Genomic DNA, 26427 nt, shown 5'->3' on the forward strand with positions numbered 1-26427 from the left:
TCGTGCTCAAAAACGTTTCACTGACCGATTAAAAATAACCTGGATACTACATTACATCATCACTGCCCTCCAATCCCCAAGGCAACCAAACGGCCCCACAGCACACCCGGAGCATGAAACCCAGGAAACGGTTACTTTAGAGAACCCGCACCGCCCCTACCGGCCTCAACGGCTCCTCGGGCCTCTAACGTTCCACCAAGCACGCGCACGCACGCGCACGCACGCGAGAGCTGACGAGGAAACGATGTCTCCAAAGGGGAACTTCTCCAAAATCTAGCCCCGCCTTATCCCCTCCCCTCCCACTTAACCGACAAGCTCCTCCTAGTCCAACTCCTGACCCTGGTCTAGTGTACGTCATAGTTCTTCCCGCCCCCTGAAACAAGCTTCCCTACGGGCCTGGTAGCTTCGCAACAGGCCTCTGATTGGTCAATTGTGAGGAGCCGGGAGAGCGGATAAGGAAATGAGCATCAGGGGTTGGGCAAAGCTTGGAAACCTTCAGTGGGTTCCACCCCTTCCGGAGAGAGCGCGTGATGAGTGGTTGTTGCTCGTGTCCAATCAACGCCCGGTTATTGGATTCAAATCAAGACCCCTGGGGGAAGGGAGCTCTTAGCAGTTACTTGTAGTTTCCGTCGCCGCTTCGGCTTCCCTGGTGTCTTGGTCGGGGCTGCTGCCTGTCGCCGGCGTAGCTCTTCGGGACTCGGCGCTGCCGTCAGCATGGCCCACAAACAGATCTACTACTCGGACAAGTATTTTGATGAGCACTACGAGTACCGGTGAGGAGCCCGTTAGCAGAGGCTTGCGGGCGGGGCGGGGGCGCGTGGAGAGTGGGTCCAAGGGGCGTCTCCCGGCCGTCCCCTCCTCCGTCTCCCTCCGCGCATCCACTTTGGCTTCCCTTTTTTGTCTGGAGGGCGCCGGGAGCTTACAAAAGCAGCCCGACTGTCGGGTACTGGGCCCGGCCGGGGGACGGGGTTCGACGGGCGCTGAGGGCCTGAGGCCAACGTGGGGAGAGGGGGGTGGGGAAGGCCAAGGAGAGGGACGTGGACCGCGGCTGGTGGGGCCTGGAGGCCCGGCCGTCTGACCGTGCAAGAACAGTGAAGCCCTAGCTAGGCCTTTTAACCTCGAGCCTAGTCAAGTGATTTTTAATCAGTTGTATCAGTTACAACTGCACTGAAGGTCGGTTCTCACTTCACACACCTCTGAGTATCATATCATAGGACTATGGGGCTGGAAGGGAACTTGGAGGTAATAGAATCCACTCATTTTACAAATTGGGAAACTGAGGTCCAGAGGTGACTAGCTGCATGTCTTATTTTACCCACTGAATGTGTAAGTTCGGGGACTGGGGGGGGCGGGGTGGATGTGAAAGGGAGGATTTCCCCAGCACCTGAACAATAGAGGTTTATTTGAGCTTTAAAGCTACTTTGGTGCCGTGGATAGGACCCTGGAGGCAGAAAATCTTGAGTTCACATCGTCCATCAGACATGGTTTTTGATCCTGGCCAAGTCTCTTAAACACTTTGAGCCTCGGTTTCCTCATTTTTTAAATGAGGGAGTTGGACAGCATTGCCTCCAATGTCTCTTCCAGCTCTAAATCTGTTTTCCTACTAACTGAATTAAGCTATGACTGTTTTGGCCACAGCTTCTATTTTATAGTTACTTTTTCTCTTCTTCCCCTTCCATCTTCACCCAAATCAAGTTAAACTCTTCGAGTTATGCCTTGAGTTGAATAGGGGTTTCATTTATATTTTGTCTGCATTAGTTGATTTTTGCTTAAGTAATAAGCCAGCATTTATTTAGGGAATACTCTGTGCTCGGGAAAACTGTCCCAGCCCTTAAAAGAGCGGGCCTCGTTCGAGGAGCTTAAAAGCTGGACTCCCCCAAGGCAACATGTACTTAAATAGATGTAAGCAAGATGAGATATAAGGTAATTTTTGAAGGGGTACCGAAGCTGAGGGCATTAGGAAAAGTCTCTTGTAAAACATGGCTCTTGAAGGGAGCTTTTAAGGAAACTTAAGGATTCTATGGAATTTTAATCAGGCGAATGGTCCAGGTAGGAAGGAAAATCATAATCTCTTCCTCACAAAAAGTCCTGTGCCATATTTCAGGGGCTGCTATTACAGGTAGCTCAGAAAACTTACTGGTGACTGCCTGGGTAAATCCACAACTGTGAAAGAAAGAATTCACATCATGCTTCTACTGACTCTGAGAGCCTATCACTTTGCATTTTCACCTTCTTCACACCTAACTCAAATCAATCAATCAAGCATTTATTAAGCAGCTTTACTAGTCAGAGACATGATTGACATGTTGTCTAGAAAATCGCTAAGTCAAATTTTGTAAAGCTGTAAGCTTTCTTGAAAAACTTGAGTAAAAAGCAGAACTTAAAAGACTTGAAAAAGTCTAAGTTAAATGCTATAATCTCATGATTATTGACTTGTAATTAACAGAAGCTGCTGAGCCTTTAGTTTTTAGTATCAGACAGCAATATGACCCATTGAAAAGAAGTAATTCAATCAAGAACTTTCCTTTTTTTGGTTCACACCTGTGGTTTCATTGGTGTAGGGAACTGCCTAGCAAGGAAATTTCTACTAATGCACATTAGTGACTCTAGTAACTTTGTTTTAGAGAGTTAACTGGAATAAGTTTAAATTACTTACCTAAAGGAGCTTACATGTTATATCTTTCCATGATATAACAAAAGGTCAGTTTAACTTGCATTCTACTATATTTAGCTTCCATATCACTCCCTGTGAATTAGGACTTAGATTTGGGGGGGGGGGGGTTGGCAGTGGGGTTAAGTGACTTGCCAGGAGTCACACAGCTAGTGTTTTGTGTCTGAGGCCGAATTTGAACTCTGGCCTTCCTGAATCCAGGGCCAGTGCTCTATCCAATGGGCCACTAACTGTCCCTAGGACTTAGATTTTAAATTGATGGAAACGGCCTCGTGTTATTTTGTAGACTTGTTCACATAGTACTATAGAGTACTATTTTTGTACTATTTAAATTTTAGTTTGAATTTTGCATGTGCCTGCAACTGCTACAGCTATAAACATCCATGTAAAGACCTTTGGAAATACTTATTAAAATTATTATTTTGTTAAATTAGCATTAGATCACTTGAAATGACCAAAGAGGTTCATGACCTAGTATAAAACTTATCATTAGGCAGGTGTTCTCAAAGTACATTGATGAAGTATTTATGAAATTGCTGAGTTTGGCATATCTGCATACATGTATACACAGACACACATAAAGTTTTACTATGCATCTGTGATAGTATGTATACTACAATCAAACACTAAATTTTTGAGGAAATATCTCATGAAATTTAAAATCTGTAGTTAGGGTTTCAGTCTTGTATTTATTTATTAGTCAGACTTTTTGTTAAGTTCCTACAGTGTCCTGGGCAAAAATTACTTTTCCAAAGGGAAGACTATTGACACCTAAGGACTGGTAACATACCATTGGTTAGTAAACATTGCTAAGCATTTATAGTTCTCAACTATACTGGAAATAGTTCTTATTTCTACTAGGCTAGTTAAGTAAATGAGTTAGCAAGATTGGTCAGGGAGCTCTAACATGTATTATCATAGGTTGTATTTTAAAAATGTAAAGGTCACTGGTGATTTTCAATGCTGCCTTTGTTACAGTGATGTTACAATAAGATAATTCTTTGGGGAGAATGGCTTCAAAAGCCAGTCAAAACATTCTGTGGTGGGGCAGCTAGGTGGTACAGTGGATAGAGCTCCAGCCTTGGAGTGGGGAGGACCTGAGTTACTTACTAGCTGTGTGACCCTGGGCAAGTTACTTTAACCCCGATTGCCAAAACAAAACAAAACATTCCATGGAAACTGGAATTCCTCTTAAAAGTCCAACCTCCCATTTGCATTCTGGTAAATGACATTATGAAAGATAACTAAGACTTCATTTTATCCTAGAGCAAGTAAAAAGTGATCATCATGGCTGCCACGTGACTAGTCAGAGCCAGATACCTAGGGAAATGTACTCTCAGGAAAGCCCTTCTGGTTTTAAAAGTGCCAACAGAGAGAGTGAACAGCAGAGGGAAAGTATGGTTTGTTTAAAAGTATTTTACCTTATGATAAACTGTTCTAGGAGCTATTTGCATATATCTAATGTATATTAGAAAAGCACAGGAACTGAGCCTGATCCACTGTGCCAGGGCACTTTTCCAGCTGTGTAAATCTTAAAGGCTGGTACTTCACTCAGAAGAATTGCAAAAGAAAAAGGGGCTGAAAAGTAATGGGTAAAATAAGTTAAGTATTTAATACTTCTTCCCACCTCGTCTTACCCTTCCCATCCCATTAATTCTGAACCTCTGGTTGTCATTCAAACCCCATTCTCTACCCAACTACCTTCTCTTTTGTTACTCCTCCCTCTTTCTAAATCCCATCCCCTCCTACCCCCCACCCCCATCCCACTTTAAAGCTATCCACCCCTTCCAACTTGAGTTCTGGAATGCCTGCTCTCTAAGTAACAAACTTACTTGCATCTTAAATCTTTCCTTTCCCTACTCCATCAGTCTTCTGGCTCTCAGAGACCTGGCTTTCTCTTGATGACAAAGCCTTCCATGGCCACCCTTTCCAGCATTCTCAGTTATTCCCTCCACACAGTGGTCAAGATAGGGGAATTGGAATACTTCTTGCTTCTTCAAGCCACTTCAGGGCAATCCCTCTACCACCATCATTCAGTAACTTCTTTTGAGATTCGCAAAATCAGTATCTACCAGCCAATTAAAATTCTGGTAACTGCTGTCTATTGACCACCAGGATGATACTTCCCTTCTTTCCCCAATGAGTCTAGAGCCTGGTGCAGTCTTTCTCTCCTCTCGAGCTCCTACCCTATACTAGGATCAGCATATGTAGAAACCTCTCAGTTTCTAAATTTAGTCATTTCCTAAGACCTACTTCAATCTCTGTCAGCTATACATAGAGGTAGTCTTATGCTTGATCTTGCAATTATCGTACATTCCATGTTTGTGAACTCTGAAATTCTCCCTTTGATCATAATTTCTTGTCATTCTATCTCTTCCTTTTCCTTGCAGCCCCAAACCTTGTTCTTTGTTTTCACCATGACTCCCAATCCCACCACCCCTCAATTCTTTCCTAGGCCTTCACCTCTGCACTGAAGTCTGCTGCCCCCATTTCCTCTCATTGATCTTGCTCTCTCCAGCCTTATCAGTCTAATAGTCAAGCATCCTGAAAAATAAGTCTCAGTGTTAGCCACTTCTGCAGCATAAGCAATATTGGAGTATTAATCAAAATACTAGCCTGTCTCTTAGTTGCTTGTTGAATTGAATGATGTATAATCATTTATTAAGTAGCTATGTTCAAGGTACAGTATATATTGTTTTGATACAAGTTCATTATACACTTGGTCTTATTATGAGACCAGGAGCTTTGGCAGAGTTCTTTTCTTTTCCCTAGTCAACTATCTTTCAGATGGCATGAGAGCCTAAATTTAGACCTAGTCCAACCTCTTCATTTCATAGATAAGAAAACTGAGAAAGGAAGTGAATGGGCCACAATCTCGAAGCTATTCAATGGCAAAATAGCATCTAAACCCAAGTCTACTCACTCCACACTCAATCCTTTGTTATCATTATTATTAATACTTTTAATAATTTTGTTTAAAAGCAGTGAGTACAAGTAGAGCACATTCCTATTTACAACGCCTTTCTTCACAACATCCTTGGGGGAAAAAAGGAGATAATAAAACTGCCCATCTCCATAACACCTTTGAACTTGTACTATTTGGGTGATAGTTGACATCACAAAGCTAGAGCTCAACAGAAAAGAATATGTTCACTAATACTTATAGATCAGGAGGAAAAAAGGAAAATAGAGCAATCAAAATGAGTAGTGATTGATTACAATGAGAGAAGCAAGAGATAGAGGGGACTGCCAACTTAAGAAAATCAGTCTGTCCCTTGTCTTTGTAGAAGCTTTTCCCTTGCCATTTCCAATAGTCAGGTTATTTGCCAGTCCCCAGTTCCTCTTCCAAATCAAAATCTTAACTGTTCAGTACTTCTGAAATTTATTAGGACTTGTTTTTGTGATAGGATTGCTTAAAAAAAAAGTCTGTAGTTTCAGAAATAACATTCTGTAATGCCTTGTGCTTTTCCTCAAATAGCTGTCCTCTAACATTTGCTGAATCACAGAATTTCAGCTTTGGGAAGGTACCTTTGTGACCATCTGATTTAACCTGTAAGTTGGAAAAAAGTAATCTTTTGTAAGTCATCCAGCCTTTGCTTAAAGACTTCAGGACCACCCTACTTGGGGAGCAGTTCCACTTTTGGATAGCACCAAAGTTTCTCCTTAAGCCTAAATTTCCTTCTTTTGTAAGTGTAATCTAGGTGACAGCTTTTCAGATATTTCAAAACACTTGTCATCTCCCCTTTAGTATTTGAATCTTCTCTAGCTAAACATCCCAATTTTTTAGTTCCTTTAACTGATCTGCCCTGCCATGATGAGTACTTTTGGAAACTTTCCAGTATATTGGTGTTCTCATCAAAGTGTAGTGAACAAAAGTAAAAACAACACTCTATATGTCCTCTGACAAGGTCAGAGTCCACTTAGAAGCAGTTGGTATTACAGTGGATAGAGACTGGACCCCGAGTCAGAAAGACCTGAGTTCAGATATAACCTCAAGATACTTTCTAGCTATGTGACCCTCAGTACCTCCACAGACTTCTATTTGTGAAGTTGATTGTTTGAATCCACCTTTAAGACTTTACATATGCCCATTTTTAAATGTTATTAGATTCAACCCTATGTCCCAACATATCAAGTTCCTTTTAGTTTTGGATCTTAACTCTGGCTTCCAGTATGTTAGTTGTCCCTCCTAAATTCAATAACATGTTCAAGTCTACTAATGCTACTTAAGCTTTTATCCAGGGCATTGATTAAAAAAAAAAAAAGCTAAGCAGCACAAGGGCCAAGTACAAACCAAGTTCCTGGGGCATTCTCTTGGAGACTTCTTTCCATGTTGACATTAATAACTTCCTTGGGTCTAGCTATTCTACCACTTCTTAAGCTATTTAATTTTACTATCATCTAGCTCATATGTCTTGGTGTTTTCTTATAACCATAAATCACAGAGTACTACTTTATATTCTCTTAAGAATTGAGAAGCAGCATGGAACAATAGGAAGATGACTGGATTTGGAATGAGACGGTTCAAAACCCAGCTTTGCCATTTACCATCTATCTGATCAAGCCACTTAATTTCTTTGGGTCTAAGCTTCTTCACATGTAAAATCAGAGCAGAACACTTCTGAGCTCCCTTTTAATTCTTAAAATTATAATCCTGTGTTCTTAATTATAGATTGCTAATAAAGATAAGAAAATGATAAGGAATCTTCCAGTCATATTTCAAAGATCCTATGAATAGTTGGTTAAGTCACAGCCTGAATTAATTGAATTATACTTAAGTGGAACACTTAGACATATCTTAAACAAGAGGCCTGAATTTTGTTTTTGCTCTTTTACTCAATCTGTGACTTTGGGTAAATTAATTTGACTTTTGGGCCCTAGTTACTGCATTCATGAGGCATCCAACTCAGAAAACTGTTATTACATGTGCTTATTATTTTTCTTTAATAGGCATGTTATGTTACCTAGAGAACTTTCCAAGCAAGTACCAAAAACCCATCTGATGTCTGAAGAGGAGTGGAGGAGACTGGGTGTCCAGCAGAGTCTTGGATGGGTTCATTATATGATTCATGAGCCAGGTATGTTTTATCATTGAAATATAAACTTTAAAATGTCTGTTTTGCTTGGCAGTCAGCATCTTTTATTCATCAACTAGGATAACAGTGAATACACTTATTTGGCATAATTTATCACCTTATTATCAGAGATGCCTTCTGGGGTTTTAACCAGAAAGAACAATGAAGAACCATGGAGAAGAACTTCAGAATTCATTTATGTCAAAAGATATTGCTCTTCTTGGCTAATAAAATAGTACATATAATGTTTATTCTTTAGGGGATAAAAGAACTAGGATGGGCAGGTAGAGGTGTTACACTAAGTGTTTTCCTCTTGTAATAAGCAGTTAGTACTAGTAGACAAGAGTCAGCTATTGGTTCAGTGGATAGAGCAATGGGCCTAGAGTCAGGAAGACCAGAGTTCAGATCCAACCTCAGACACTTAATAGATGTGACCCTGGGCAAGTCACTTAACCTCTGTTTGCCTAAATCCTGGATAATTGCCTTGTTGTGACAAAAGATGATCCACTGGAAAAGGAAATGGCAAACCACTTCAGTATCTTTGCCAATAAAACCCTATGGCTCATACTGTCCATGGGGTCACAAGAGTCAGACACAAGAACAACTAGTAGACAAGAATTTTCTATATAAGTTTTTCCCCTGGTAGATAAATATCCTTTTCATTTAAAATCATACCTTTAAGTTGATAGCTATATTTTATAATGGAGAAAATGACTTTTAACCTCTGTACATTTTAAAATTGTTTCTGTATGAAAATATTTTTTAGTTTAAGAGTAAGTTCTTTACTCTTAAGGCACATAAGCAGTATGCTAGAGTTAGAATGAATGTTGTGTACATGTGCGCATACACACGTTTGTGTTGTAAGGGGGGAAAAGCTTAGTGTGATATTCAAAGAATCTGTTCTTGGCCATGTGCTGTTCTCATTTTTCTCAGTTATTTGGTTGCCCAATGGCTAGTGTTGTAATTGGAGTCAGGAAGACCATAGTTTTAATACTGCCTAAGCCCCAGTTTCTTCATCTGTAAAATTGGAATAGTAATAGCACCTACCACACATAGTTATTATGAGGATCAAATAAGATAATATCTGTGAGGTACTTTGCAAACCTTTAGGTTCTATATAAAGTCACAGATTGAGTAAAAAAGCAAAAACAAAGCTTGGCCTTTTTATTTAGATATGTGTGATTCAAGTATTTTAAAGAAGTGCAATTAAATTTTTTAAAGAATTATTTTGAAACTGGGTGATCAGTCTATAGTTGTAGGGCTTTAATAAGATAAGTATGCTTTATTTTCAGAACCATCGGAGGGAAGATATGGGACTCATAATACCAAAATTTCTTGTATATTTGATACAAGTTCTTTTACTTTGAAATATATCTGGGCATGTGCATTTCATGAATGCTTAGCATAATTATTGAACTGTGACTAACAAAAATTCCTCCTTTGTCGTCTGTTTTCAGTGCTTACAAATATTAGACTTAAATTGTATAACTATGTGTTTGAGAGTCCTGAATAATATATTTCAAACAAAATGATGAATTGTGTAGAGAAATCTGGATTAGCTTAAGGGGTATCCTACTTCTATTCTTTGTTCCTTCTAGAGATGTAAACAACAGCAACAACTAGAACAGTACTGCCCTATATCTAACACTATATGGCCCATCCTTAACATTCTTTGTTCTGCAGAGAAATATTTTTAAAACGATATCGATTGCTGAATTTTGAATTCTTTATTTAGCTTTGCATGGCTTTGAGTGTCCAGAAAGTTGCTGGTGTTGACTCTTTATCTTCTAGGCATGAATTAGTCCGGGTGGGGAATGTCTTTTTATTTTGGTACTTCCTTTAAGAAATAGATAAATCCCCAGAAATAGAAGGGTCACGATCAAGGAACTAGACAGTTCCATCCCCTAAATTTTCCTACTTCCATACATATAATGTAACTAGCTGAAACAGCTTCGGATAAATTGCCTTCCTTCTATGAAAAATAGTAGAGTATTCAATTTTTTTCCTTCTGAGTCACTAAAGTGGAAGTAGGTAATATGGTATAGCAGAAAGAACACTACATTTGGAATAGTTTTTAAAAAAAAAAAGGTCTGCTTTTACTTACTACTTTTTGAGTTGTCTGTGCTTCAGTTTTTTTATCTCTCAAATGAAAGGATTGGATCGACTAGATAATGCATAAACTCACTTCCACTCCAAATCCTATAATCTAACCCATGAGCATTCCCTGCTTGAGGGGACGGCCAACCATACCATTGCCTAACATGGTTTCTTTGTTATCCTACCTTTTTACCCTTGGGTAACTGAAATAACATTTGGGAATCATATTTATTAAGTTAAGCCTCAGAAACACCTTTTCTCCCTTTTCCCATTGTCATTCCATAATGAATTTTGATGAGAATTTGATCACTCAGACATTTTTGAAAGTTCATTTAATCAATCTGTGGAGTGCATATTCCAATGATGATGATGAAAATTGACTATGCCTCCTATACACTTTGAAAATAATCTTGTTGTTTTTTTTCTCCACAGAACCACATATTCTGCTCTTTAGAAGACCTCTTCCAAAAGAACAACAAAAATGAAGTTTATTTGGGTTTTTCACTTAAATTTTTTTCAAACTATGTATATGTGTATATATGGTAGTATTCAGTGAATACTTGAAAAAATGTACAAATCATTCATCCATACCTGTGCATGAGCTGTATTCTTCACAGCAACAGAGCTCAGTTAAATGCCACTGCAAGTAGGCTGCTTTACGATGTTTAAGATACAATTTTTCTCTAGTCAGTTTTTTCTTTAATATAAGTGCCTATTTGACTTCTCCTTCAATTACATTTGTTTAATAAAGTTCATATGTTACATGTATGTCTGAGTACTTGGTAATTGGGGTAGGTGTTCAGATGTTCAAATTTTCCATTGTTAATTTATAAATATGATGTACAGTTCTTTCCATTGTTCTAGAAATTTATAATTCAAGGAAATAAACTCTTTAAAAACAACGTAGAAAAAAGTTAAATGAATGTTAAACTGCATGGTACAGTAGAACTAGCATTAATTTGAACAATTAGTAACAACATCTACTAAAACTGGAAGGTCCCTGCCACATAGGCTAGTTTTTTCCCTAAAAGGCAATGAAACAGTCCTCAAGACTGAATTGGCCTGAGCGGGGAGTAAGGGTCAAATGACACAGTTTACCAGTTGCCTAAACATAAAACCCTAGCACAGGAGTAAAGGCTTCTCAGGCTTGTTGAACTTCTGTGGAAATACTGTGACTAAGCATGCTGCCATGACACATAAAGGTAGTGGGGTGGGCAGGGGTGCAGAGAGGAAGCTGCCTCCAATTGAATCCACTTCTTTACTAATTACTCTTTCCATGCTATTGTTGAGTAAACTTTTGTTAAATGTCAAATGGTCTACAAAGTGTCTCTTTTCATCCCATTCTAAAACCTGAACCAACTTAACTATCTTGAGTCAGGCTTGGCCTAGAACATTTAGGGTACTGGTAAGATTAGATTAGATCAGAGTGACCTCGTGGATGAAGGGAAGGATGCTGCAGCTCATGAGAAGGTTATAATCTTTTCAATGGAATAAGGAGATATTCTCCCCCACTGAATTGTAATTTAGCCCATTATGAAAATAAGAGCAAATGCACTGTCAGGACATTTGTGTTACTAAGGGCCTTAGAAAAGCTGGATCACCATCATAAGGAAAATGAAAGTAAACTGGGAATCCAACAACTGGAGAACAATGTGAGTGTGTCCTTATCCTTCAAAGATGGCCTTGAAGGCAAAGGGGTAGCGGTATGTAGTCTGATCCAAAATTCCACTGGAAAATTTAGTGAGCCACAGTAAAGAGCTATAAGGGACCAGGCGCAAAGTAAGTTTTACTACTTTCCCCTCACAAGGAGTGACTTCTTCCATGGAGGTGGTTAGAGGCAGGCTTTCATCACCAAGGAAATAGAAGGTTTCAGGACAACTTTAACCTAATGAATAAGACCAGAAAAATGGTGAAGGTATCCTCTAATGGGGCCGATTTAGATCTCTCTAGTGTACTATTAGCTTGGGTATTTCACAGATGCCTTGAAAAAAATAAAAATTGAGCGTCCTAGATAATTATCTTTTTGTCTCAGGGAATTGAGCATGTTTTTAAGTCATTTTTCAGTCATGTCTGACTCTTCGTGATTCTTTTTTGGGCTTGGTAAAGATATTGCATGGTTTGCCATTTCCTACTCCAGCTCATTTTGCAGATGAGGAACTGAGGGAAACATCCAAGTGACTTGCCTGGGGTCACACGGTATCTGAGGCCATATTTGAACTCTTAAAGATTAGTCTTTCTGATTTCAGGCTCAGTACTCTATTCGTTTCAACACCTAACTTGGGCATACCTGACAAGTAAATTATCTTGCCTGCCAGTTCCCCTTTGGCAGAGTTAGCAATGGAGGGAATGAAATCCCTAACAGAGATGGATTTGATGAGCTGACTTCCCCTATCCTATGACCGAATAGGGCCGGATACAATTCGATTCCACCTTCTGGTATACCACCCCAGTGGTATAAGGTTTTAGTCATGGCTTCCCGTTATCATACCACATAGGTATGGGGTGAACCAGCAGATTTAAGTAGAAGTGACTCTACAAGCCGATGGGAGGGCAAAAACAAGAGTTCTGGATGTGGCTCTGGAAACATGAAGTTGGTCAGGAGAAAAATGACCAGCCTGTGGAGGTGTTAATACAACTTAAAACATCCAGGATGGTGCAATAACGGTCGTTCAATCCCATCCCAAGCCTAAAGCATCCCCCAAAATCCAAGCCCTTTTTTTTGAAAATCATCCACATTACAAGGTTATTCTAGGAGACCCATCAAAACAGTCATTGAATTTTCATAGGGATTTCTGGGAGCAGACCATGGAAGAAAAGGGACATAAACTTTTGGAAAAGTCAATACCTGTATGGTTGGTTAAGGCAGCCTCTTTGCTAGTTGTAGATGGGGCCAAAATGGAAACTTTGACCTGAGTCAAAGCTCCCTACCAACTGAGATGAATGTAAGCAGTGGGGAAGCTACAGCACTAGGATATAATGTACGTAATGTGCAGAATACACTTCTTGAGTGGCAAGAAGCCTTATCTCCCACAAATAAATTTTCATTGCTTACTTTTTGATCACTGCAGCCTGTTGCTGCAGCCATTTGAGTACTTTTTCCTCCTCTTTTCCATTCCCCTTTATTCCATTAAGTTACAAGTTACACACACACACACACACACACAGAGGGATGCAGAGAGACCGTGTATGTTTGTGCACACATGTAGATAAGTGCAAGAGGGCATGGAGTTAGAGGACAAGAGGAGATCCTCCCCTTTATATCACCTATGTGTCCAGCAAAGAAAGAAGCACTTCTTGGCTTAGTGTACCACAGGTTATTGGATCAAGTCACACTGCTAACTGTAACACTGGGTGAGACACATGGAATTGTCAATCTCAATGCCTTTTTATCTATTATTATAGCTAAGATTAGTCAAGAATAGTTTGCTTCACTAGGAGAGTTCAATATACCTTTGCCATACTTCCCCAAGGATGGGAAACCTAATGGGAAATCACAATCTAAATTCTCCATCATATTGCCACAGTCTGGTGGGCAAAGAAAAGAAAGAAGCTCCACTTCCTGGGGGCATTGATGTTGCCCAATACTGGTAATTAGTGGTATTAAAGCTAGTTATGTGGTGGAAAGTCCCCTAAAAGACCTTTTAGCACCTTACCATCAAGGGGCAGGGTGTAGCAGGGATAACATCTATTAACATGAAGATCCTTACCACATAGGTCAGTTTTTCCTGAGAAGGCAATGAAACCATCCTTGAGACTTAATTTGATTCAAACTTCCAAAACAATGTCCTGCTCATCTTAGGCATAAATTCTGAGTGCATGAGTATTTGGGCTTCACATGTGTCCCTCTGTCATGTGAATCAACACATCCTGACCAGTTAGTCACACTGATGAGGTTTTGGGTCGCTGGGACCCCGAAAATGCCAATTGCCTGAAGTGAATTCACACACTCAAGTCTTATCTTAGTCAAACAAAAAGTGTATTGTGTGCTTTACACTTTAGCAGAAGCAGACACGAGTCCTTAAGGGAATCTGCACCCTAATGGGAGTGAATCTAGAGTTTATAGGCATTCCTTTCTCATACCTCTTCTATATAAACTATATAGAAGAAGTAGGACTATGGGATTAAGACTGTTGTATTTCCCCTATGATCCCCCATCTTGCACAGAGTACCTGATCCATTAACATTTGCTTTTTAAAAATCTGTATCCTGATGTTTTCTCTCATATAATTTATAATTCTGATGAAGGTACAGCTCAACATTCTGATTTTCTTTGCATAATGCCGGCTGAAAGTGTTGATGTGTTGTATCAAATTTTGCTGAACTGTTTTCCCCTCTTTTTTTTTTGTCACAAAGAATATGTTGCTGGAGAGGGGAGGGATATAGTGTCCCAAAAATCTTGGTGCACTTTACCCTTAAAAAGTAGTTTAAAAGCTTTAATATTTTTAAAATGGTATTTTTTAAACAATTAATTACCATAATTATTAAATACCCAAGAAATGTTTTAAGCTTTAAGAGCTTAAAATAGTAATACTTTACTATCAAACTACTATTACTAATAAGTACTACTTAAAAACCACTTTTTACTTAAGCTTTAATAGCTCAAAACTGCACTAGAACATTTAGGACACCCTATACTTGGAAATAAAGGGGAAGTAAGAATACAATGATCAATACTTTTTAAAAATTTGATTCTCTTTCCTTTTCTGATGTCAAGAATTATCAGTGGATTTTAGAGTGGGTAGGCACCCGCGGGTGGAACAGGAGAGAGCTACTCTCTAAGCTGCAAACATGCCAGCCCACGTGCGCCCAGCCTCCGGCGAAGAGCGCAAGCGCACAGAGGGCGAGCGGGCAGGAAGAGAAGCGCGGCGTCAAGGCGTGCGTCGCGCTTCTGTGACGCACTTTCCTCGCGTCGGTGGAAAAAGGAAAAGCGAAGGCGGAGGAGGAGGAAGGAGGAGGGAAGGCGCCTTTGCTCCTCTACCGGGTCTCCTGGGGAGCAGCCTCCCCCTACCCCTCCTCCGCCATGGCCTCGGAGGGGAAAAGGGAGCCCGATAACGAGGTAAGGGCGGCAGAGAGGGCATTTGGCTGCCCGTTAGCCCCGGGAGACCAGCCCTCCCGAGAGTGCTGACGCGCCGCAGTTTGGGGTCCGGTTGGGTCTTCCCCGAACCCCCTTCTTGTCGGCCCCTGCCGGGGCTGCCTGCGGGGAAGGAGGAGGAAGGGACCGTGCACCCCTGCAGCGGCCTCGGCCCCCTCACCCCCCCGCCCCCCCCCACGGCTTCTGGAGTCCGGGCCGGGGTGTGGGGCCGACGCCGCTCCCTTTTTTGGCTCCCCGGTGCGGGGGCCGGGTGTCCCCGTTGTCCCTGGCCTTTCTCCTGGGCCTTGAGGTAGTCCTCGGCTCGGTGTTTGCTTGCGCGCCCGTATGCGTTTGTTTACGTTTGTTCTCTACTAACTTAAAACCACAAACTTTGAAGTAACCGTGGCCCCAAGTCCAATAAGGGCATAGCGATGCTGCCAATCTATTATGTTTTTGACTGATGAAAACATAAATCGGTGACGCATCTGAATACTTACCCATGCCATTGTGTGACATTATTCTAAGACAGGGACGATAATAGTAAATGTTAGTTGTTATAGTCAGAGGCCAGGAGTCAACAACAGCAACAACATTAACAAAAATCGAACGACTTTCCCAGCATTTAACGTTATTTTAATCATACCAGGGGGAAAAGTAATTACTGTGCTCTGCCTGGTGGATTGAGAGCTGGCCTTGGAATCAGGAAGCGCTAAGTGCAAATGCTGCCCCTGGCGCATGCTTCCTGTGTTACTTTGGGCAGATCATTGAACCTTTCAGTGCCCTGGCCAATTCTGTAATCCAGAGCATAAATGTCAGGGTAGGTGACAACCTACGGTGGAGTAGATGGAGTTTACTCATTCGGGAAAATGAAATCAGACATTTCATAAGAATCAACTAAATTCTGCAGGGATTTGGCATCTCAAAAAGAAAAAAAGCCATTAATTTTATAAAAATTACCCAAAGTTTTCTTTTTCTAAGCCTTTAAAAATATACTTGAGATTAACTCTAACCACTAGATGGAGCCCTGGATTTTGTGTTCCGTTTGTGTTTTTTTTGGATGGGAGGGGTTGGTTCAACTAAAAGCTGAGTAAATTGATTAAAATATTTTCCTATAATGATATTTATAAAAGTCAGCCGCAGCAGTTGTAGAAAAACTCTTGAAACAAGGGAATAAATAAGAAACAATCCTAGAAGTTGTAGTGTTTATGGATAATTGTATAGAATATTATGCCAGAATTTGAATTTTAATGGTTCTGATATGTCCATATTTAAGAGGATATGGTTAATTTAGAGTTCTCACAAGGTATCCCACTAATATTCAGCAAATCCTGTGATCATTTATTAAAGGACATTAAAGGATCACTTAGCAGAAAGTTAGCGTTTTGCTTTATTTTAAGCATATTTTTATGATAAATTTTTGCATGTGTTTGAGTGCATTTTTATTAATTTGTCATATGTACTTTTAACTTTCAGAGTAAACTATCATTCCTTCTTAATCATTCTTTACAACAAAAAATGAGAGATGAATATATCTTTTCCCAGTTTTGAAAATGAAACTTAAAGAAATTCCTGGCTGACCAAGTCACAGCAGATTGAAAACATGATATAAATCTTTTAAGTTGCCTGATTCGTTCTTCTCCCACTTTATTGAATCACAATCAAAATTTTTGAACTCTTAACTGATACTGATATTTCAAAACTATACTTAATAAAAAGTATAGAGGGAAAAAAAACTTTGGTCAATAATGTGTTTTAGTTGTTTCAAAAATATGAGGGAACCTTTTCTTCAGCAACACAGGGAGCATCAGTTGTACCCTTGTGGTGTTTGATCTCTTTGAGAATTTTTTGTATGTGTGTTTTTTCAGTTGATTTCAGAATGCATGTAGCCAAAACCCCCTTTTTTTCCTCAGGGCGGCATCAAGTTATCAGCAGATGTCAAACCGTTTGTCCCAAAATATGCTGTGCTTAATGTGGCATGGTCAGAATCCTCAGACGCATGTGTCTTCCCTAACTTCGCAACTACATGCTATCCATTTGTTCAGGAACTACCTGTGACTGAGTATGTATCTTTCTAAATGTCGCGCCTTATAGAGGGAATTTATATCTTGACATCCATTAAGTTTCCAAATTTGCTGCAATTAACTTAGTGATAGGCTTTGTGTGAGGATAGATTGGAAACAGGTCTGGGATATATTACAATATCGTGATGTTATGTGTGGTATGACATTACAGTATTATACACTGAAGGACTAAGGCTTGAGCTGGGTATTTTGTTTCTGTGGAACAGTGAGCTGTGATTTTAACTACAGTGGAAAAAGAAGCAAGCAAACCCTTGAGACTGGCTAATTCTTGGAATATTTGGTTGCCGAATGACTCAATTCTGCGTAGTCTTCAAAAGTGATCATATGTAATGGAGAGATCTAATGTTTCATGGGATGTTGAGGGACTTCAAAGTATTTTCATGATTTATTTTCATATCTGGTTATGCTGAGTAGTTTTTGCTTAGTACTTCACTGAAACCTAGTTGTACAAAAATTTAATACTATCCCCCTATGTTCCTGGGTTTCATTAGTGAAGAAGATGACTATTTTAAAGTTTTAATTAAGTAGGTATTGGTTTTAGGTGGCCTTCTGGTCTTTACCTCTCTTCTCCCTTTACCTTCTTGAGAATTTCCTTATCTTACAGGAATCAAAAAAAATCTCATTTTCACTTAAATTTCCTCATCTCTCAAATGGATTGATAAACTAAGACCCAGTATGGTTAAATGGTTTATTCTAAGGTTTGTGCCAGAGCTGAAATTATCCTTGCTCTTAGTCCAGGGTGGGCTGCCAATTAAACAGCCACGTGATTTTGGGCAAGTTAATTAACTTCCTGAACTTTTGGTTTTCCTCTAAGAGAATAAGGTTAATGAACTCCCAAGATTTTAGGATTTTCGTCAGTTCAGTAATCCCTAGTTTAGAATGATTATTTCATTCTTGAAGGGTCGGAATACATTAGAAATTATGTTCTCATTTTTGCTGAATAGAGTGGACCACAAAAGCCTATTCAACTATAGTATAGCAAATGTAATTGTAAGACTGATTGTAGTATGACTATTTTCTACTGTGAGAGTTGGGGGGCAGGGGGAGGTGCAACTTTTCTGGGAACCCCTGGAGAGAACTGTCTGAGTCAAGTGGAGGCAGTAGTGAGTTGCTTGTTGGGGATTACCAGTAATTGCAAGCAGAAACTTTGAAAATTTTTGCACTGTTAAGCTATAATACATATTTTCATTTTAAAACATTTTGTTTTACACAAATTTTGAATGGATAGAAAAGAAGCTATAGTCCTTTAAAAACTATTTTTAAAAAGCTTAGTTAAGCTAGGCATCCACAACTGTAGTCACCCAGAATGACTGTCTGTGGCACTTAAATTTAGTAAAATACTTGGCAACCTATCTCTTAATGTTAGATTTACAAGGTTATGGTCCTGGTCAGTTTTAGTATGTACGTATGACTCATTCACGTGCACTGCTCCATTGTGGACCTATATGCGATCTATGAATCATTTTTCCTGTATCTCTACTTTGGTGATTGTTATAGTGGAAAGAGCAAAATTTTTTATCTAAAAAATACAGCAGGTTGTCAGAATATATATGTTGTTTGAAATTTTCCTTTCATTAAGGTCCTATTTTAATACTTCATTGTGGCATAGAGGTGTATTCCTTAAGTCTCAAAGACCATGCTGATGGTGGACTTGCTCTGGCTGGTTCTACTAAGCTGTGAAGTCTGTGAGTAACAGGCCTGTGTTCTAAGTCCAGCCTAGCTAAATTTGGAGAGATTCCTTACTAGGTTGACTATAGGATGAGGAATTTTTCAGCTGTGACATTTCTTGAAGACCATCTATGAGTCTGTAAAGGGATTGTGATCCATGCCAATGAAGGAAGTACCGACACCAACAAAATCAGTTTTGAAGTACTGACATAAGAACTTTGTATTTGAAGATTTGAAATAATAGGATGAGTTGATATATTTAGTAGTGAAATAATATTAAAAGCTGTGTTTGCCAAATTACCTTTAAAGAAATTGAAGTCATTTCTGTATGTGCATTTATTGATGTGACATCACCTCATAGGGGAGTTTGGTGTAGAATTGCTCTCAAATTAAATTCGTGTGGGGACCATTATTACAGAAGTCTGAGGAAGCGTGTATTGAGGCTCCCATCTGAGCTATTGTGGAGGAGGGAAGCATTTACTTAAAACAAAGTGTAACATTCAGCAGAGCATCTAAGTCTGAAAAATCAAATGGATGAGTCCATAGGTGGGTCACAGTGAACTTGAGCACTATTTTCACCCTATTCACTTTACCTCTTATTAGTTCAATGTCAGTCAGTCTCCCTCTCTCTCTCAAATTAACTAGCAAAAAAAAAAGATTTTTAGAAAGACAGTCTTACTAACAAAAAGCAGTATAGGCTAGAAACACTAAATCAAAGAGTTAGAAGGGACCTTTGCCTTCTCCTTTCCTTCCACTTCCTACTTCATTTGTGGACATAGGGAAACAAACTCCACCGTTTTGAAAAATGCCTCATTGCATTCAAGTATGTCATTAACTCATCAATGATTTGAGTGCAACGATTACATCAGCCACTCTGTGGGAATACAGAGATGATGGTTAGTATGCCTGCCCTTCTGTTTTGTCATCGGGATTGACTTCTTTGTTAATGACGTGTAGCTATTAAAACCCATTATGTCTGCATGAAACCATTTTCTGTGGGCCAGGGCATGGAAACAATCATCTTATATAGAACCAGACTTTGAAAGTGGTGTTTATTAAAATGGGATTCTAATTGTCTTTATAATACATCAACAACATCATTATAAAAACATGTTCTATAAATAATTTTCATCTTCTAGCCCATAGCTTTGTCTATCTAGTTACAGAATCTCAGAATTGAGAAGTCAGGGATCTTGGTGGTCATTTAATCCAGTCAGCTTGAATAGGAAGTCCCTCTACATTTCTGAGAAGTAGGCATCTCACTTTTTGCTTGAAGACTTCAGGTGATAGGGAACCTATCTCCCATCTTGAAGAAGTTCTAATTGTTAGGAAGTTTTTGCTTGTGTTAAACCTAGATCTAATTCAAAATCATTCTGTTGCTTCAAGTTCTGCTGTGTGTGGCCGAGTAAAAACAAGTTTAATCTCTTTCTTCCATATAGTCTTTCATATACTTTAATACATTTGTCATAACAAAGATCTTCTTGCCTTCTGAAATTCATCCTGTGGATTAACTGGCCATCCCAGCTTTGTGTCATTTTCGAATTTAATGAGTTTACTCTTAAAGTCTTCAAGTCATTGTTAAAAATGCTGAACAACTTAGGGCCAAGAAAGGGATTCCTGGGGCCCCTTAAGTTGATATCAGTATGTTAATGACCACTTTTGAATCTAATTATTTGGACAATTCCAAATTATACTATCTAGGCCACGTTTCTTCCCATATTGTCCACAAGAATAGCATGTGGAACTTTATCAGAATATACAGCATTCTCCCTACCTACCAAAGGAAATTGTTGGTTTTGAATGGTCTGTTCTTAAAACTATTGGCTTACTATCATTACCACTTCCCTTTCTAAATATTTATAAACCTTAAAATCTTTTTCTTCATCTTTCATATCTATGCCATTTCTTCCAAGTTTTTTTTTACATCCATCCTTTTATCTTCATCTTTCTGCTTAATCTACTCTATGCCCCCATCAACACTTGATTTGATTTGATTTACTGGGTACAATATACAGTTTATATAAACACAGATTTAGCTTTCCACATCCAGAACTTAGTATGAGAGTGATTTCCACTTTAAAATTGTTGAGGTTAGAGTTGCAGCTAAACATTTAAGTAGAAATACTATTAAGCAGTTTAGAGCATGGATTTTGATTTTGAGAGATTATATTTGAGATTTAAATAATTTGAAAGGGTGAGCTTTGATAGGGAAAAAGAAGAGTTGAGAACTGAGCCTTAGGGAAAAATTGAGGGGTCAGGAAGTGGAAAGCCTTTCAGAATAAAATTTTCATAGTTTGGTGTTAGGAGGCCCTAGGGCTTGAAGAAATTGGGAATGGAAGTCAGATTGTCCAGAAGGCAGTGTATGCAAAAAATAGGAAAATGGGAGCAGCTTAGTTAAATGACGAATTTTTGAAGGTTGTAGAGAATGTACATGTTTAAAAGCAGAAGCTAAGTAGTCTATAGAGGAAAAGGATGGTGTTTGTTAGCATTATTGGGCTTTTTATTCCTTTCAAAGTCTGTTAGGTGTTTGAAGGGATGGAATCTAACAAAGAGTTGGAATTTTTAATTTTATAGAAGAGATATCACTTCCCCAAGAGTGGAGGAATAGATATTTAGAGCTAGAATGCAACTTAGAGAGCTAACTCCCTCATTTTTTTTTACTTTTTTATTTATTTTTTTTAACTCCCTCATTTTAAAGAATAAATTGAAGCCCAGAGAGTCTAAGTGATTTATCCAAAGTTGCACAGATAAATAAATGTTAAAAATCCAAACTAGAGCACTGGTCTGACTTTTAGGTCAGTGTTCTTTCCACTATATGGTTGTGGCTAGATTCTTTTTGTTCTTTTGTCCTTTTCTCATATATTATGCTTTTTCTCACCCTCAAAACACCCCACTCTCGCATGAACTCTTTTTAAAAACTTGATAATATCTACTAAAACTAAACTGGGACATTTAAAGATGCAAGACTTCAGTAAAGGAATGAGTTTGGGGAATATGGAATGCCTATGATGCCTTTCTTTTTCTCCTGGACACACAACACTTTTTTTTTTTTTTAATTCATGTGGCTTCTATGTTGAGAATCTACTAGGTTATCAGTTTGGGTAGGGAAGAGGATGAATTGCAGAAGAAGTGTACCTAACCCTAAAAGAGTGTTTTAAGTATGTTGAATAGTGTTTTTAAAGAAGACTTCAAATAAGCCTGTCACAGTGTATGTTTAACTGCCAAAATGAATGGTTCAGACTGTAAGTAATTTTTGTTAATTCATTTTAGGAAGACTTAGTATCAGCTCTCTTCTTTCCCCATGTCTTGCGAACTATTTGCAATTTCTAGTCATGTATTTATAGTAGCATTATCATACTACCAAAAAATAATTTGTAGAGCTTTTGAACTTCGTGATGGGATTTTTACTTGGGTTTCTAATTAATTCCTGGCCAATGGTAATATTATTTTACTGGTTTATTATCAGAAATTCTTTGCTATGGTTAACTCACGATGAATTTTTATTAGTACTGTGTGTACTATGTGATTGTCACTTGCTGTAAAGAAAAATTATATTAGTATCTAAATGATGTTTTTTACCCAGCTGCTTTCCAGATTTAGTTTACTTGTTTATTCTGCAATAACTTTTGACTCATTTTTGGCCAAATTTGCTCTATTACCAAAAGGTAGGTATTGATATATAATTTGAAGTTGTAATTTAGTCTATCATCTTGAGACAAAATGGCATCCAGGGAAAATTTTCAGTGACTTTTCTTCTGTAATTTTAAGGGTTCTCAACAAAATATCTGTAAGATATTGTAATGTGTATAGAACACATACTGGGTGAGGGTTAGTCAACCATCTTAAAACAAATGGTTAGTGTTGATTTGTACCAAGTGCTAGTGTTTCTTTGGGCAAAAGTAGCCCCATTACATGCTGTTTGATGTTGTTTTGTTTCTATATTGATTACAGGCTGCAGTTCACAAACCATAAGTATAGTATAATATAGAGTTGGAGAAGGTTATGTGGAAAAGTGGATATTTTAGAAGAACTCTCAACTCTACCGTATTTGCTGTTAAAAAACAAACAAACAGACTTGAGAGAACCTTTGAGTTGGGGTATTTTGGAGAGCCCATGGCAGATACTGTTACTGGTTGTTGCACTTTAGATTTTTCCCTACTGTCTTGGTGGCTTCGGGATAGGTAGCAGTGATGGGCTCCAAGACTTGAGTTGTTTTGAGACAACTATGATTCTGATGGAATTGTATAATAAGGATGATCTAGTGATTCTGTACTAATATAGTCTTTTTTATGGAATATTAAATATGCTTCTATTTAGTGGTGTTTTTTATTTCATGATTTATTAGAATCTATGAAGTAGTTGCATTATTTATTAGGATTCCTTGCTTTCCCCGCATTGTTCCCAGAACAAATCTGTCATTTAAAAGCACGTAATGTCTAAAGAGAATTATGAGTAATTTTTTTTTTTGTTAAGTGCATCTGAAAGAAAAACCTTTCTTCCGTAGGAATATGTTACATATGTGAAATTGGCTAAATTTTGCAAAATAAGAAATTCTAAAATATTTATGAAGTAGTTAACCCTGTTGGCTAGGAGTATTTAATGGCTAGAATTTAAAATTTTCTAGAGATTTCAGAAATCTAGAACTCTAAGTAAAAATGTTGTGATTATTTCCTATTTATTAAGTATTAATCTCTACTTGCTTTGTAATGTATAATCTTCATTTAAAGTATACAATTTTTATTTAGACAGAAGGCTTATACCGAAGATGTCTCTCTTGGATCTTCTTCACCTTTCTCATCTCAATATTCATCTCCTGATATTGCTGTTGATCACCAGTGCACCTCTTCTCATTCATCTGTGTCTACACAAAATGTTTGTTCAGTACCTGGCTCACAGTATGATTATAACCACCCTAAATGTTATAGTAATGTGCGAATAGTTAAATCCAGAAATGAACAAATTTGTTCTCTCCCACAAGAAACTAAAAGCCTATTTAAGGTTAGTAGAGGCTGTATTTTTATTATGTTTTTTAGTTTGTAATTATAATATTTATAAATAATAATCTGGTAAGTACTTCTTATAATACAGGCATTGTTTATCCCTTTTGTTAAGTATTTTAAATTGGACATTAGGCTAATCTTGAATTTTCTTAAAAATAATTGTCATCTTTTAAAATGATTTTTCTTGACAATGTATATTTTGAAATATTTTTATACGAGCATTTTTCTGATTTCATGTCACTTTAATCTTTCCTGCAGAAAAGAACAACATGTAATGAGCAAAAATTAAACAATAAAGGGACTGAAGGAAATTCATCCTCTGCTATAAAACCAGCTAAAGGTTGCCATCAGATTTATACCTACACTGAAGGTGGTTCAAAATCAGGTAAAAAGTAATTAGCCATCAACATTAATCCAGAATACAAGCAACAGAATAACAAAAGGTAGAGATTGCTTGCAGGTCTTAAACAGGCCATTTGACCTAGACTAATGTCCCTTGTTCGTTAAAGGTGTGTGAAGTTCGGTAATTCTTTTTCCATTGAGCAGTTTTATGTTTCTTTACCTTCCTGATGCCATTTGTGGTCATCCTGGCAATTTCTGATGGAAGAATTGGTGCTATAGCTGTTTTAATCAGTGATTTGGCTGGTGCAGAGCACTCTGGACTGAACTGCATTGTAAATTTGACCACAGGACCAAAGTATCATATTTCCTAATTTTCCAGCTAGGGATTTTTTAAAGTATGGCAAAGAATGTAGGTAGTGATCTAAAGTAATGTGTTAGTTGCTTTTATTTGAAATCTCAAGTCTGTTAGAAGCTAGATGATTTTAGGAATACACATGTGCTCACAGACTAATATTTTGTCTGACTTTTGATTTCATCGGTATAGGAAGTTTCTGGTGAAGAATTTCCTTTGCTGTAAAGCAAATCTGCACCTTCTCTTCACCTTATTATCTTAGACAATTGCCTAGGGCACTAGAGTGACTTGTGTGCAATCATATAATCCTTGTGTGGTTGAGGTGAGATTTAAATCCAGATCTGCCTGACTCTTGAGACCAACTCTAGCTTATATATGGGGTTCCTAACCTTCTTTAGTCCCCAGCCCCTTGCCTTTCAGTAAACTTTACCTCCTGTCCAATATGAAATATATTCTAGAATTTCCTATGTGAAAAATAAAGATTTCATAAAGAAACTTATTCCACACATAACATTTTTTTAAATCATTAAGCTTCTTATGTACCTGGCACATAGTAGATAACTTGATAAATCCTTGTTCCCTTCCCCCTACAATACTTAAATATGAAATTCATAAAATGAAAGGCACATATCATGAAGTTACTAATGTCTTTCATAGTCAAATTAGTGAGACCATCCATTCCTTTTCTTTTCAACCAACAATTTTATTCTCAGTATAATTTTTGAAAAATAAAAACTTACATATCATGATCAACCTCTGCTTTGTTTATTGCTTTGTGTTTGACTGAGAATCCTAATTCAAAGAGTTAAGTTGTGAATGAAATTAAGTCTTGTGAGCATAGTAAGGAAGGGATATGTTTCTCAAGTTAAAAAAATGTTGATTGATAGGGAATTAATTTGGATTTTCTGGTTATTATGAAGATCAATGAGCTTCTCACTGGGTTATAGCTGATTTTTCTAGCTCACTGTGAAAAAGGTTTCATAGCTAAACCTCGATCATTTAATTTTGATCAGTGAGAATTATTCCAACTTTATCCTTCAGTTTTTTCAGATGACTTAAAACCTCCCTCTCCCACCTTACCTTTGTATCTTCACTATTCTGTGAAGGTATAATGAGTTCAATTTTGAGTATTGAGTTTAATTTGATAAACATTCCATCTCTGCCTTTAGAAATAGCTACCATTGGAGAGACAGAGCCAAGGTGGGAGAGTAAAGGCAGGAACTCATGTTAGCTCTCCCAAATTCCCTTCAGACAACTTCATAATAACTCCTCAAAACAAATTCTGGAGCAGCAGAACTAACAGAAAGTTGGGGTGAAACAATATTCCAGCCCAAGACACTTAGAAGGTCAGCAGGAAAGGTCTGTCTTACCTAGGTGAGAGTAGAGCTCAGTGTAGTGCAGTGCAGGCTGTGCCCCAAAAAGCCAACAGCAGGTCTCAGGAGGTGGCTCCATCAACAGCAGTGCCTTCTGGAGCTCTCAGCCAAAGATAGTAAGGGGAGGTGGGATAGCTGGTTGGTTGGAAGGAGATTATGGGGGACCCTTTGCTGGCACTGGATGTAGGACTCTGCTGCATTGCTCATGCGCAGTTCTGGGTCACAGTCTTGGAGCAAGGAAGGGCACTAGGTCACTATTACTTGTGGCTTCAGGGGAGTAGGGACCTGGTCACAGTTCCAGGGTGGAAAAGAATGATTATGGTCACTCACAGACCTGTGCACAGGCCAGAAGAGCAGTGATCATACCATCTTGGAAGAACCAAAAACTTGTAAACCCCCAGAACTAGCTCTGAAAACAGCAGCACGAAAAACCTGAAACTTGGGACAGTGCCACCTCCACTCCAGGAGCAGAGTCTGACTTTAACATAAAGTTAAAAGTGAAGAAATAGGCTGGGAAAATGAGACCAACAACAAAAAGGAACTTGGCCATAGAAAGTTACTATGGTGACAGGGAAGATCAAGATACTAATTCAGAAGAAGACAGTGAAGTCAAAACAGCTACATGCAAAGCCTCAAAGGAAAAATGTGAATTTGACATAGGCCCAAAAAGAATTCCTGGAAGAGTTCAAAAAAATTT

The 26427-nt window shown here is 38.4% G+C and overlaps 2 protein-coding genes across 2 annotated transcripts in view; both read left to right on the forward strand.

Annotated features, from left to right (window-relative positions):
• The first annotated feature begins 557 nt into the window (after positions 1 to 557).
• CKS2 (CDC28 protein kinase regulatory subunit 2) lies at positions 558 to 10611 on the forward strand. The gene is made up of 3 exons (XM_027874917.1): positions 558 to 773; positions 7622 to 7749; positions 10276 to 10611. The coding sequence occupies exons 1-3, from the start codon at positions 715 to 717 to the stop codon at positions 10326 to 10328; spliced, it is 240 nt and encodes a 79-aa protein (XP_027730718.1). The 5' UTR covers positions 558 to 714; the 3' UTR covers positions 10329 to 10611.
• A 4159-nt stretch (positions 10612 to 14770) lies between these two features.
• The window catches only part of SECISBP2 (SECIS binding protein 2), a 58154-nt gene continuing 46497 nt past the window's right edge, over positions 14771 to 26427 (forward strand). The window contains exons 1-4 of the mRNA XM_027874619.1: positions 14771 to 14899; positions 16825 to 16973; positions 23409 to 23661; positions 23922 to 24048. Of these exons, the coding sequence (XP_027730420.1) occupies positions 14864 to 14899; positions 16825 to 16973; positions 23409 to 23661; positions 23922 to 24048 (565 nt within the window). The 5' untranslated portion in view covers positions 14771 to 14863. The remainder of the gene's footprint in view (positions 14900 to 16824; positions 16974 to 23408; positions 23662 to 23921; positions 24049 to 26427) is intronic.

This window comes from Vombatus ursinus, unplaced genomic scaffold (assembly GCF_900497805.2).
Source record: "Vombatus ursinus unplaced genomic scaffold, bare-nosed wombat genome assembly UNPS02014807.1, whole genome shotgun sequence".
Taxonomy (NCBI): domain Eukaryota; kingdom Metazoa; phylum Chordata; class Mammalia; order Diprotodontia; family Vombatidae; genus Vombatus; species Vombatus ursinus.

What these genes read in the sequence shown, in the direction of transcription:
- CKS2 (XM_027874917.1), top strand. Translation starts at nt 715, where the DNA reads ATGGCCCACAAACAGATCTACTACTCGGACAAGTATTTTGATGAGCAC. An exon ending in GATGAGCACTACGAGTACCG is followed by an intron (nt 774 to 7,621) that starts GTGAGGAGCCCG and finishes TTTCTTTAATAG; the next exon opens with GCATGTTATGTTACCTAGAG. An exon ending in TTATATGATTCATGAGCCAG is followed by an intron (nt 7,750 to 10,275) that starts GTATGTTTTATC and finishes TTTTCTCCACAG; the next exon opens with AACCACATATTCTGCTCTTT.